Below are 15,239 nucleotides of genomic sequence, written 5' to 3' on the forward strand. Positions count from 1 at the left end.
ATAGGGCTACATGTGTGCCAAGTTCCGGAACCAGGGAACCTACGACCAGCCAGTACCGGGTCCCCAAATTCACCAGAGAAATTACAGTTTAACATGGGAGTCTATGGAAGGCGTTAACCGGCTTTGAAAAATCGGTGCTCCCCGGCCGTAGGTCCCCCAGACAAAAAACTTTGCACACTTGTAGAGGGAGAGTGGGGCTACATGTGTGCCAAGTTCCTTACTTACTTTGGGTCCCCAAAGTCCGGGAGATCAGGTGACTCGAAGAAAATGTGCTGAAAAACTCGGCTTCTACTCGAGTATATATGGTTAGTCTTCATAGTTTACTAGTTATGAAGTGTTGTATTGTATTTATGATCTAAATTGTTTCATTTTTGGGCATAGCTTTTTCTTCCCCTTTATAATGTTCTACATTTTCCTCATTAGGTCAACAGATTTTAAGGCTACATGCACACGGCATGTGGATTTTTGCTTCGAATATGTTGCCAGAAGTCGCCAGAAAAATATCACGTATGTACACAGGTTACATAGTTGCATAGTAAGGTTGAATAAAGACATCGGTGTATCCATTTCAACTGGTGTGGGTATGTATTTTGTTTCTACCATTTCCCATATCTTTGTATTTTGCGTTTGCTAAGATGCCCATCTAAGTTTCTTGAAATTTTTAATACTCTGCAGACATCACTCAATGTGGAAGGGAATTCAACATCATTACTGCTCTGACAGTAAAGAACCCCTTATGCAGTTTAAGGTTAAGCAGCTTCTCCAACTTCATTAAGTGACCGCATGCCCTGTTTAGGGACCTGAGACTGAACAGTTTCCTCCCTATCCTAGAATCACCATTGAGGTACAGTGGAACCTTGGTTTACGAGTAACACGGTTAAAGAGGATGTCCGCTGAAAAAGAAAAAATTAAGTCAGCAGCTACAAATACTGCAGCTGCTGACTTTTAATATCAGCACACTTACCTGTCCTGGAGTCCAGCGCCGTCCACAGCAGACGACGAGCGATCGCTCATCACTCTGCCCCCCCCCCCCGCCATCCTCAGTGAGGGAACCAGGAAGTGAAGCACTCCGGCTTCACTGCCCGGTTCCCTACAGCGCATGCACGAGTTGCGCTGCGCCTGCTGATTGGCTCCCGCTGTGCTCTGGGAGCCGAGTGTTCCCAGAGCACAACGGGGGTGAGGACGGGAGGTGACCTGTCTGCAGACTGTGGCCGGAAGTGGGTGCAAATACTTGTCTTTAGACAGGTATCTGCACCCCCCTCCCCCTGAAAGGTGTCAAATGTGACACCGGAGTGGGGGAGGGTTCCGATCAGCGGGAGTTCCACTTTAGGGTGGAGCTCCGCTTTAACGAGCATTTTGAAAGACAAGCAACTTTTTTTTTTCAATTCTGACTCTGCGAGTGTTGTCTCTCAAAACAAACAGAATTCAAGCTAATGGGTGTGCAGTACTGCTTTTGGCCAGAGGTGCGGGGGGTGTCTGGTTCGGAATGTTTCAGAGCCGTTCAGAATTACTCGGAAATACTCTGTTCCCGGGTGTTTCCGAGCCTTTCTGAAGGTGTCAGAGGTCAGCTGAGCTGTCCCCCGAGCATTTCAGAGGCTCTCCGGCGCCCCCCACATCTGGCCACATGCGGTATTGCAGGCCTTTGAAGTCAATGCGGAACTATTTTTTTTAATTTCCATTGACTTCTATGGGAAAACTCGCTTTGATATGCTAGTGCTTTGGATTACAAGCATTCTCCTGGAACGGATTATGCTCATAATCCGAGGTTCCACTGTATTTGTGTATCGCTATTATAGCCCCTCTTATGTGTGTCTTCTCCAGGGAGAATAGGTTCAACGTTTGCAGTCGTTCCTCATAACTGAGGTCCTCCAGTCTTGATATCTTGTCCTTCTCTGGAGACTCTCCAGTCCCAGCACATCCTTCCTGAGGACTGATGACTAGAAACTCAAACTCAAGTTTCAGCCGAGCCAGCATTTTATAAAGTGGTAAAATGATAGTCCTATCTTTTGAGTAAATCCCCTTTTTAATGCACGCTAATAGTCTGCTAGCCTTGCTTACTGAAGCTTGGTTTTGCATGCTATTGCTGAGCCTGTCATCTACTAGGACCCCCAGATCTTTCCATCCTGGATTCCCCCAGAGGTTCTCCCCCCCTTAATTAGTAACTTGCTTTCATATTTAAAGTGCATTACTTTACATTTTTCAACATTAAATCTCATTTGCCATGTAGTTTTCCCTTTTATGAGCATTTACATGCATATGGTGTTTAGATGCTTATGAGCGTAAACTCATTCTATTGGCTAGAATATTTATTCCAGCCACTGAAATGTATATGCATGTGTTTACGCCAGAGGTGGAACTAAAACTTTCAGTGCCCCTGTGCAAGAGACCATGAAGGGCCACCTGACCACCGGCTGGGGGCCCTTACCTTCGAGCCCAGTGGTGGAATGCCAGGGCCCTGTTATAAATGCAACATTTGAAACCCTGGTAGTTCTGACAGTGACTTCACTATTTGGTATGCTCTATTGTATCCAATAAATGTTATTTTATCTTATTAATTGATCCATTATATTCCAGTGGTGTGTTTAACACTAAAGTCCCACAGTTCCCATTCCTTCTCTTTCCCGTCTACCCTCCCCCTCTTTCCGTTCCCCTTATGTATGCCTTCTCTTTTTTATAAGCATTAGGAATAGAGACCATGGTATATACTACTAGCCGTGGTCTCATTTACAGACCCAATGTTATGCTGTTTTTTATGCGGATACACTTTTACACTCTGTCCCTTCCCCCTTCCTGTTTCCCTTCCCCCTCCCATGTTCAGTTATTAATGGACAGAGTCAGTGATTGGCACAGATCACAGACTGTCATTTCAGACAAGGAAGGGTACAGTAAATGACATATTTATCGGCTCCTTCCCCACTCTCCATCCTTGACACATGACCACCGCAGCAGCCAGTTGGGGAGGGGGGTGTTCCGTCAGACATGGCGACCCGTCAGAATTGTTAATGAAAGTGATGTTCTGTCGCCGCCATCTTGCTACACCGAGAAGGGGGCAAGCTGACATCTTGTTACACCCACCGGTATTTTGCATTTCAGTTATTAACAGAAAACTGAGCATATATGGTTAAATACAGTACTTGGAAATCCGATGGACTGTTTACATGTTGACTTATAAAAGCAGCGGCGTTCTGTCATATTAGCAAACCTGTGAGGTCAGCAGGTTTGCCGCTGCTTTTAAAATTTAACATGTAAACAGTCCGTCCGATTTATAAATCCTGTTAAAAACTGTGAAATGCAAAACACCGGTGGGTGTAACAAGATGTCTGCTTGCCCCCTTCTCGGTGTATCCTTAGAATGGAGGAGTGCGGGGTGTAGCAAGATGACGTTGACGGCGCGTCACTTCCGTTACCAATTCTGACAGGTCGCCATATCTGATGGAACTGGACTGAAGAAAAGTGGGGGGGGGAGGGGGTTGTCGTGGTGGCAAAAGAAGAGCATGGGGGGGCCATACAAGAGCACAGGACTAGAGAAGCAGGGGTGAGGGAAGGTTAAAGGGGTTGTAAAGGTTAAAAAAAATCCTAAATAGCTTCCTTTACCTTAGTGCAGTCCTCCTTCACTTACCTCATCCTTCCATTTTGCTTTTAAATGTCCTTATTTCTTCTGAGAAATCCTCACTTCCTGTTCTTCTGTCTGTAACTCCACACAGGAATGCGAGGCTTTCTCCCTGGTGTGGAGTGTGGAGCTCGCCCCCTCCCTTGGGCTACAGGAGAGTCAGGACGCTCTCTATGTTGCAGATAAAGGAGCTGTGTATTAGTGGGCGTCCTGACTCTCCTGTAGTCCAAGGGAGGGAGCGAGCACGACTCTCCACACCAGGGAGAAAGCCTCGCATTACTGTGTGTAGTTGCAGACAGAAGAACAGGAAGTGAGGATTTCTCATAAGAAATGAGGACATTTAAAAGCAAAATCCAAGAATGAGGTAAGTGAAGGAGGACTGCACTAAGGCAGGGAGTCTCCAAACTGCGGCCCGAGGGCCAGATGTGGCCCTTTACTAGCCTTTATGCGGCCCTTGGGACACAATTCCTTCCACTGATATGAGGCACTATTCCTCCCACTGACACCAACAATAGGACACTATATCTCTTCCAAGGATACCAATGATGGCATACTACTACTACTAATAGAGGGAATACTCCTCCTATTGACCACCAACCCTGAGGTCATATTTATTCTCACTGATGTTGGGCCTGTGACATTTTCTGCCCCCGCTGGCCACAATAAGGCCCTCCTAAAGTCTAAAGGACAATAAAGTGGCCCTTTGTTTGAAAAGTTTGAAGACCCCTGCACTAAGGTATAGGAAGCTATTTATTAAAATATTTGTTACCTTTACAACCCCTTTAAGAGCACAGAAGTTGTAAGGGAAGATCCCGGGGGGGGGGGGGGGGGGCGGCAGCAGAGAGCAGAGGGGCCCAAAGAAAGCAGGAGAGGTGGAATATGGAGAAATTGATGCCCTCCATGTCCTCCTGCAGCCGCTAAATTCCTGTAGGAGAAGCATGCATTCAGAGGTTGCAAGAGGAACATGGAAGGTATTGATTCCTCTGTGTCACCCCCCTCCTGTCCAGGTATAGAAGGGAGCCGCATGGGATCCATAAAAAATAGGCCAGGGTTGCAATGTTAAAAATATGCCAGGGTTGCAATGTTAAAAATATGCCAGGGCTGCAATGTTGACTCCTGCGCTCCCTGTAGTTACTCCCCTGGTTTACGCATATGGGCATCAATTATTTTTTTTTAAAAACTCCTCTCCGAATGCAGTTTTATGGTAATTTTTTGATGCCCCTGAACGCTGCTCTATAATACGCCTGTAAATTACACAATGTGCACATTAGATAATCTAGAGCTGCTTTCAGAGCCATAAAAAATACAAAGGCAAAAAGAAAACAGGTGCCTTCAGCTGCGTTTTTTCTGTCTGCATGCATGAGTCCTAATACTTTACATTAGGACAAATAAAGAACCAACAGCAATCGCCCAGACAACAGATGCAGCCTAACCCTAAATCCAAGGCAGCAGGATCTAACACCCTATCAGCAGACACTATTCGAAGAATGTGTTGCACCCATTGGCAAAATAAACATATCGGGATCAAAATAGCTCATCAGGAATACACATTCTCTATTGGATTGGATATCTTCTGAACATATTTCCTGTCAACTGACACAAACCAAAATCTAAACCCCTTTGTATTTTTTTTTTTGTAGTGTTTCCTGATGATATTCTGCAGCCTGAGCAACATTGTGTAAGCCTACAAGAAAACAGAAATTGTCTGTAAGGAATTGCACAACTTGCTTGGTAGATACAATTCCGCTCCTTTATTATGCTGCGTCAGCAAAATCTGCATCCTCTACCATCTTTATCAGTCCTGCCCAGCAGCTCTAAACAGTTATTTTGGTTGAACTTGTAAACAGCTTTGGCCGAATGTTCAAGTTGCCCTTGCTTATGGCAAGTTCAACCACTTTCCACCAATTTTTGATGGCAACGATGGGCAAAGTGATCAAGACAATCTATTACTAACCGTTTTACTTGCTGTACAGTTTCACTAAAAGTTGCTGGTGGTAGGTTACCTTGGGCCTTTGAGATCAGAGGCTTGTAGGCATGGGATAAGTGGTGTACCCAGGGGTGGACTGACAACCCATGGGACTCCCGGGCAATAGAAGATTATGGGGCCCCTGGGCTTACAGATGGCCACCACGCCAGGAGGCAGTGCAGAGGCAGGGCAGCTAAAATCTCAGGATTTTCACATCAAAAGCATGTCGGTTTAAAGCGGTTCTCCACCCTAAAGTGAAGTCCCGCTGATCGGAACCCTCCCCCCCTCCGGTGTCACATTTGACACCTTTCAGGGGGGAGGGGGGTGCAGATACCTGTCAGGTATTTGCACCCACTTCCGGCCCGGCATTCACGGGCAAAAGACGGGCATTGCGTCACATCCCGTCGCCCCCCCCCCCCTGTTGTGTGCTGGGAACACTCGGCTCCCAGCACACAGCGGAAGTCAATCGGTGGGCGCGACTCGCGCATGCGCCGTAGGGAACCGGGCAGTGAAGCCGCAGCGCTTCACTTCCTGGTTCCCTCAGCGTGGATGGAGGGGGGAGCAGCAGGGTGACGAGCGATCGATCGTGCTCTGCTGCGGACGGCGCTGGACTCCAGGATAGGTAAGTGTCCTTATATTAAAAGTCAGCAGCTGCAGTATTTGTAGCTGCTGGCTTTTAATATATTTTTGGGGTGGAACATCCGCTTTAACACATTTTAGGGACAGATGTAAAAAAAAATGATTTTTACATACTGTCCCTGGTTTTATTGAGCCTGGCAACCCTGATGGGGCCCCCTAGTGGCATGGGGCCCTCGGCAGTGCCCGAAAGTCCCAATGGTCAGTCCGCCCCTGGGTGTACCAGACTTGTGGAAGAATCACGAGACAGGATGGCACTGTTCTTTTATGATGAAGACATTGACAAATACAATAGTCAACTATAAGGCAAAACGGTCAATTATAATCTTTGCTTCACATAAGCTGTGAAATACGGTTTCCTTGGCTGCAGAATACTGGAAAGGAGGTAGACTTTACTCAAGTGATGCAAGTTTCACTACAATTCCACTGTGCCGAAGAGGTGGTAGTTGGGTAATGTGTAGGCAGGCGCACTTAGCCATTTTGCCACTAGGTGGCCACTTTTTAGGTAGAACACTCCAACAAATGATGTCAGGGGTGAGCAGCTAAGTCGGGAGGGGACACAATAGGCTTGGGGCATGGAAGCCATACTCCCTACATCTAAAAGAGAATGTAATCTACAAACGTGGGCACCAGACAGGGTAGGAGGCCAGGTGGAGTGAACCTGTATGCAGGAGCCGCCAACTGTAGACATTCTGTCTCTTACTGGGTTAGGCGCTAGAGCAGATTGCAAAAGGCCTTTTAGGCAAGGTTGGAGATCCCTGTGTGAGACTGCTTCCCTGGAGGGTTCCCAGGAGAGGTGTACCCAGCTAAAGGGTGTCTACAGAGAACAGTCCTGTGAGTACTAATGACCCTAGGCAGAGGAGAGACCGTAGGCAGATGGCTGTGAAGTGCTGCTCATGCTTTCACTTGAGACTACTGCGGATTGTCCACTTTTATGTGATTGTGTATATCAAGGGACTCTGTATAGTATGTCCTTGTGATATGACGGTCGCTAAACACCACCAGTAGACTGCAGTGAATTGGACATCTTCAGATTTATAATATAAGTCTAGCGCTGGGGATGTTTTAAAGAGGCCTACGGCAAGGAGCAGGGCACAAAATGGTAGAGGGGTTGGCTTCAGCAGTAGGGATTGTTTTCTAGCATGGCTGGAGTGGGGGTAGGGCCTTGTGCTTGGGCACCAAAACTAGGCTACCACAAAGCCCATATTACAAATTATTACACTAGGTGGCTGCAGCATTAGAGGACCCAATCTTAATAGGAACAGTGCAGTGTGAACACTCTGAAAGGGAAACCTACACGTCCCTACTCGCCTGGAACCTCTCCCTTACTTGAGCCTGCACTGGAGCTCTTATTTTGCCTATTGCCTCACTTCGGATGCTCCAAATTATGTTGGCTCCCTATATTTAGAAGGTTTTACACAGGGCTTTTTTTTCTTCGAAAATAGGTGCAGCAACTCAACAGCAGATGACCCCCCAAATCCTCCTCCCCACACATACACCCTCCGAGCTACATCAAATGGTGGGTGCTGTCAAATTTCACCAACAGTGGAATGGAGTGCATTACATACTGAGTGCAGAGTTCAGAGGTGCGTTACTTGAAGAGTTTGGGGGGGGTCCTATGTACATTAGTGCAAAGTTCCGGGGTGCGCTGCACGCAGAGTGCAAAGTTCCGGGGTGCGCTGCTCCCTTCTTAAAAGATCCACCATCTTGCACATGTCTTACTTGTGTTGCTGTATTACGCTGAAGCTCCCAGCTGGCTCTAGTACCTCCCCGCACACTGTGGGTGGCTCTGCCTCCTCACTTGCAGGGAGATCATCCAGTAGGGGGGTGTTGGGGATCTGCACTGCACCCCAGGCACTTTATCTCCCTTGTCCTGATCCTGAACTCAGTGGGAGCCGCTCAGATCTGTGGGGAGCCATTGGCATATGAGCTGTCACTTGTTAACACAGAAGCTGGACTTCTGTGTTTACAAGTGGTAGTGGTGAGCAGGGAGCAGAGGGTCTGAGCCAGAGGTGGTGGAACTGTGTTCCAGCTGAAAGAAAGTTCTGGTTCTACATCAAGATGGTTGCCTGAATCTTGCAGGACTTCGGCATCCAGCTTGATCATTTCCAAGATGACTATCTGGAGCCAAAGATAGATGTTTTCGCTTCACGTAACGTCTTCCAACCTGGAGGGGACAACATGATGCCACCTTCAGGTTGGAGGATATACAGCAGCCTGCACCTGCCTAAAAGCTAGTTGAAATTTTTTGAAAATTGTATATAGCCAGCATGAAGGCCCTTTCCACATTTGCACATCCAAAAATACAAGACCTGTGTGACTATCCAATGAAAGACTCAGGATGTACCTGAAATTTCCCAGAGTCCTTTTCTGCTGAGCCCACTCCCGTGTGTGCAGCTTAACCTAGCTGATGGAGCCTGTCAAGGGGTAGACAGAGACCAAGTCCCAATAAAGAATATATTGTAATTTCTTATTTTCATGTACTGAATTCCCAAATTGTAGAAGTGGCCTTCCTGCTAAAACATGGATTTAAATATCGTGGGCTAGGGGACAGGCTAAGTTATTCCTGTGTGGGTGGCAAGCTGGTGAATGGAATGCTAGTCATTGTATATTGGAGCAATGCTGAAATAGTCAAGTCCTGCAAATGGTGTTGGATTTTCTAAACACTCAATGGACAAACAGAAGAAGGATGTTCTGAATTTTTCATCGACAGCTGTCACCCAGTTATAAGCGCCAACGTTTTAATTGGAATTACTGATGGCTCAGAATTTACATAAACCTGTATTACTAAAATGGATCAGCAAAGCCAATTAACCCTTTCATGCCTAAGCCTATTTCTGACATTTGTTGCTTATAAGGTAAAATCTATTTTATTTATATATATATATATGTGTTGGTTTTGGGATATACTCACCGTATAAGACGACCCCCTTCCTACTAGTCATGCCTCACCTCACTGTGCCGCCATTGCATGCCTGACTGTGCCGCCATTGCATGCCTGACTGTGCCGCCATTGCATGCCTGACTGTGCCGCCATTGCATGCCTGACTGTGCCGCCATTGCATGCCTGACTGTGCCGCCATTGCATGCCTGACTGTGCCGCCATTGCATGCCTGACTGTGCCGCCATTGCATGCCTGACTGTGCCGCCATTGCATGCCTGACTGTGCCGCCATTGCATGCCTGACTGTGCCGCCATTGCATGCCTGACTGTGCCGCCATTGCATGCCTGACTGTGCCGCCATTGCATGCCTGACTGTGCCTCCATTGCATGCCTGACTGTGCCACCATTGCATGCCTGACTGTGCCACCATTACATTCCTATATGAATTGTGACAATGCGAAAAAAGTAGTCACGTTCAGTGGTATGGTGGCATCTCCATATGTTGTACAAGTCATTGTTTCTTATAAAAAAATTCCCATAGGTGAAGTAAGTCTGGTGTTGTGTCTAGAGTTATCTGGTCTTGGTGGTTAGCCATGCCCTAAGGTTTCCTCCCCGGTTTAAAGCGGTGTTCTGGCCAAAAATAAATAATTAAAAGTTAGCAGGTGCTGGATTTTAATAAATGGACACTTGCCTGTCCTGGTGTCCAGCGATGTCAGCACCACGGCTGATGTTTCCATCAGATGTCGGGTGCTGCCTCCGCCATTGCGGGTGAGGGAACACGACAGTGTAGCCTTTCAACTTCATGCTGGGGACCCTACTGTGCATGCATGAGGCCCGCTCCTCTCGCCTACTGGCCCGGCGGTGGGGGAAGGAGGAGGGAGCCCTGCGGTGATGTCATGGACCATGGCCCGGACTCCTGGAAGTGGGAAAGGATACCTGTCAGGTATCCTGTCCCCCCTCGAAAGGTGCCAGTTGTGGCATCGGAATGGGAGGAATCGGATGAGTGGAAGTTCCACTTTAAAGCCAAAAAGTTGGACCAACGCCATATTGATGGCCGTGGTTTTAGCTTGGGATGCCCAACAAGCCCATATAGATGTGATGGTCAGGTGTCCACCGATGTTTGGCCATACAGTATATAGCTCTACAACACTCCACATATGAGACGAGTGACCTTTTTCCATGTGCATGCTATAAATTAGTGCTAGAACTTTTCCAAATATAAGGGATTAGTTGACATACATCTGATGGGTATTTTAGCAATTTAACTTCCCTGTGAAAGTGAAACCACTTAAAAGGCTTGGGTTCTGTAATAACCACATTAAGACTGATCCAGACACACAGACTACAAACAAGTCATCCCCCTCTTACTGGAATTGTCCTATCAGATCAAAGAACAAATGCCTTCATCGCAGGTTGATGGCTACAAAGATATCTGCAAAGACAGGGATATCCTGATATCAGGTGATGTAAACCGAATCAATATAATCAGGTTTAACGTATTGCTGTCATTTTTAACCACTTCCATACCCGACTTATTCTGGCACTTCTCTCCTACATGTAAAAATCATCATTTTTTTGCTAGAAAATTACTCAGAGCCCCCAAACATCTCTCTATCTATGTGTGTATATATATATATATATATATATATAATGTGTGTGTATATATATATATATATAGCCAGATTCACGAATAATTACGGCGGCGTAACGTATCCCCTTTACGTTACGCCGCCGCAAGTTTTCGGCGTAAGTGCTTGATTCACAAAGCACTTGCCTGTAAACTTGCGGCGGCGTAGCGTAAAGCCGTCTGGCGCAAGCCCGCCTAATTCAAATGGGGCGTGTACCATTTAAATTAGGCGCGTTACCGTGCGGAACGTTCTGCGCATGCTCCGTTAGGAAATTTCCCGCCGTGCTTTGCGCGAAATTACGGCGCCCTGACGTGTTTTTTGAACGGCGACGTGCGTTACGTCCTTTTGTATTCCCGGATGTCTTACGCAAAAAAAAAAAAAAAAATTGAAATTCGACGCGGGAACGACGGCCATACTTTAACATGGCTGGTCTAAATCTAAGCCATATGCCTGTCGGATCTATGCCAAAAGCCGTCGTATCTTGGTTTGAGGATTCCAAATCAAGATACGTCACGGCAAATTTGAAAATACGCCGGCGTATTTCTGCTGTGAATCTGGCCCAGAATTTTTAGCAGACACCCTAGAGAATAAAATGGCGGTTGCAACTTTTTATCTCGCACGGTATTTGCGGAACAATTTTTTTTAAACAGGTTTTTTTGGGAAAAAAGTTTCATGAATTAAAAAAATAACATTAAAGTTGGCCCAATTTTATTGTATAATGTGAAAGATAATGTTACACCAAGTAAATAGATACCCGACATGTCACGCTTTAAAATTGCAAACACTTATGGAATGGCGCCAAACTTAAAAATCTCCATAGGCGACACTTTAATTTTTTTTTTTTTACAGGTTACCAGTTTAGTAAGAAGAGATCTAGTGCTAGAATTGTTGCCCGCGCTCTAACACACGCGGCGATACCTCACGTGTGGTTTGAATGGCGTTTACATATGTGGGCGGGACTTGCGTGTGTGTTCACTTCTGAGCGTGAGCTATCGGGGACAGGGGCGTTTTCAATTTTTATATTTTACTTTATTTATTTTTTATGCTTTTTTTGATCACTTTTATTCCTAATAATCATCCTAATAGTTATTTAATATTAATTATTTGTATTTATTATTGTTATACATTATTATTCATTATCCATCATTATTTTATTTATTATTTTATTATCATTCTTTATTATTATTATTATCATTCTTTATTATTATTGTCATTCTTTTATTATAATCATCATTATTATGATTATTGTTTGTTATTCTTATCATTCTTCATTTTTATTATTCTTCAATAATAATAATATATTAACATTATTATCCGACATTATTATTTTCATTATGATTTATTCTTATGATCATTCTTTTATTTTATTATCATTCTTTATTATTCATTATTATCCATATTATGATTCTTCATTCATTATTATTATTATCATTCTTCATTATTAGTATTAGTATTATTATTCATTATTATTATTTATTATCGTCATTATTATGCTTTATTATCATTCTTCATCATTATCATTCTTCATCATTATTAATGTCATTCATTATTATTCATTATTATATTATCATTCTTTATTATTCATTATTATCATCCTTATTATTTTATATTATGCTTTATCATTCTTCATTATTATTATTATTATTCTTCATTATTCTTCATTAATAATAATATATTAACATTATTATCATTATTATTCTTCATTATTATTCTTTATTATTCTTCATCATTATTATCATTCTTCATTTTTATTATCATTATTCTTCAATAATAATATATTAACATTTATTATTATCAGCCATTATTATTATTTTCATTATTATATTGATTATTATTCATTATGATTATTCTTATCATGATCATTTATTTTATTATCATTCGTTTTTATTCATTATTATGATTATCCTTTATTATGATTCTTCATTATTATCATTTAATATCATTCTTCATTATTAGTACTAGTATTCTTTATTATTTATTTTATTATTCATTATTATCATTATTATTGGCATTATTATTATTATCATGCTTTATTATCATTATTCATTATTGTCATTATTCATCATTATTCTAATTATTATTATCCATTATTATGATTATTCGTTATTTTATTATCAGTCTTTATTATTATCATTATTCATTATTCTTCATTATCATGCTTTATTCTCATTCTTAATTATTCTTCTCATTATTTGTATTATCATTTTTTAGTCATTAATATCATTATTCATTATTATCATTGCTATTTATTATCAATATTGTCATTCTTCATTATTATCATTCTTCATTATTATCTTTCTTCATTATTTATATCATGTTTTATTATCGTTCTTTATTATGATTGGGATTATTATTATGATAGTTTATTATCCTTTATTATTATTATCATTCTTTATTATCATTCTTCATTATTATGATTATTCATTATTATTTTTATTCATTATTCTCATTCTTCATTAGTATTATCATTCTTTATTATTATTCATTATTCTTCATTAGTATTATTCTTTATTATTATTCTCATTCTCCATTAGTATTATCATTCTTTATTATTCATTATTATGATTATTATCCATTATTATGCTTTATTATCATTCTTATTCATTATTATGATTATCCATTATTATTCTCATTCTTCATTAGTATTATTCTTTATTCTTCATTATTATGATTCTTCATTATTATTACTGTTCGTATTAGTATTCATTATTATGATTAGTATTCATTATTACTTTTTATGATATGATTTTATTTTATTCATTAATATTATTCATTAATATTATCCATTATTATTCTTCGTTATTATTATTCATTATTATTATTCTTCATTAGTATTATTATTATTGTCATTCTTTATTTTATTATCCATTATCTTTCTTGATTATCATCATTCTTTATTATTCTTCATTAATATGATTATTATCCATAATTCTCATTCTTTATTATTCTTCATTATTCTCATTCTTTATTCTCATTCTTTGTTAGTATTAGTATTATCATTATTTATTATTCATTATCATTCTTATTCATTATCATTCTTTATTATGATTCCTTATTATTACTATTATTATTATTATTAATATGATTAGTATTCATTATCATTTTATTATTCATTAATATTATTATCCATTATCATTATTATTCAATATTATTATTAGTATTATTCATGATTGTTATTCTTCATTGTTGTTGTTGTTGTTGTTATTATTATCCTTTTATTCTTCATTAATATGATTATTATCCATTATTATTCATTATCATTCTTCATTATTATGGTTATTCTTCTTATTATCCTTCTTCATTATTAGTCTTCTTCATTATTCTTCTTTGACTTTTTTATTCTTCGCATCATTCAATGCAATAATAGATATATGCATGTAATATTATAATAAAAAGTCATATTTTTTTTCATGTACGTTAAAATAAAAAAATGAACAAATTGTAACATGTATTAAAAAAGCTCCATTCCCAAACGCAATATCAGAATGATGACCTCTCCCATGATGCAGCTGGGCGTCGGGGTGAAGGGAGTGGTGTGTCCCATTAATCCTGAGCTGGCGGCTGTGTGATGATTAGTCAGTACAGTCTCGGTGTGGAATGTTGATGTAAAATGTGGGGAGTGGCCTGGAGGGGGCAGTACTGATAAAATCTCCCATAGAATTCCCAGCAAACTCTTCCTGCAGCCCAAATCATTGTACTGATCAGCAGTCTGACTTGAACACATGTCTGCAGTACTTGCTCGATCATGTGACCACGTTCAATGCCACAGTGTAATCCAGGTCTAGAAACTAGTGTCACCCACAACAGCCAATCAGATCCCAGCTTTGCAGCTTTCATACAGAATAAGAACAGACACTGAGAATTACATCCAACGTACGTACAGGTACGTTGCTTTAAATTTGCGCCCCGTGACCCGCAGACTCGATGTCCGCTGTCCCGCGATCGTGTCACGGAGCTGCAGAACAGGGACGATGCCTTTGTAAACAAGGCATTTCCCTGTTCTGCCTTGTGACAGGACAGGTATCTACTGTCGTTTCACTCGTACAGTCATTGGGAGCAGTGATCAGTATCGTAGCCCAACCCCCACACCGTTAGAATCGCTCCCTAGGACACACTTAACCCCTTCCTTGCCCCCCCCCTAGTGGTTAACCCCGTCCCTGCCAGTGTCATTTACACAGTAATCAGTGCATTTTTATAGCACTGATCACTGTATAAATGTGAATGGTCCCAGAATAGCGTCAAGTGTCCGATGTGTCCGCCATAATGTTGCAGTCATGATAAAAATCGCTGATCGCCGCCATTACTAATAAAAAAAAATAATAAAAAAATACCATAAATATATCCTATTGTGTAGACGCTATAACTTTTGCGCAAACGAATCAATATACGCTTATTGCCATTTCTTTTTTTTTTTAAACCAAAAAATATAAAGAATACATATTGGCCTAAACTGAGGGAAAGGTTTTTTTTATATATTTTTTTGTTGTAGCAAAAAGTAAATATTGCTTTTTTTTCAA

The 15,239-nt window shown here is 41.5% G+C and overlaps 1 protein-coding gene across 2 annotated transcripts in view; it reads left to right on the top strand.

Annotated features, from left to right (window-relative positions):
• The first annotated feature begins 437 nt into the window (after positions 1–437).
• Positions 438–15,239, top strand: part of OPHN1 (oligophrenin 1) — a 234,765-nt gene continuing 219,963 nt past the window's right edge. The window contains exon 1 of one of the 2 annotated variants that reach the window (XM_040322901.1): positions 438–507. In XM_040322901.1, the coding sequence (XP_040178835.1) occupies positions 456–507 (52 nt within the window). In that variant the 5' untranslated portion in view covers positions 438–455. The remainder of the gene's footprint in view (positions 508–15,239) is intronic. The other variant, XM_040322902.1, reaches the window with a different exon arrangement.

The sequence above is a fragment of the Rana temporaria genome, chromosome 9 (genome assembly GCF_905171775.1).
Source record: "Rana temporaria chromosome 9, aRanTem1.1, whole genome shotgun sequence".
Classification (NCBI taxonomy): Eukaryota; Metazoa; Chordata; class Amphibia; order Anura; family Ranidae; genus Rana; species Rana temporaria.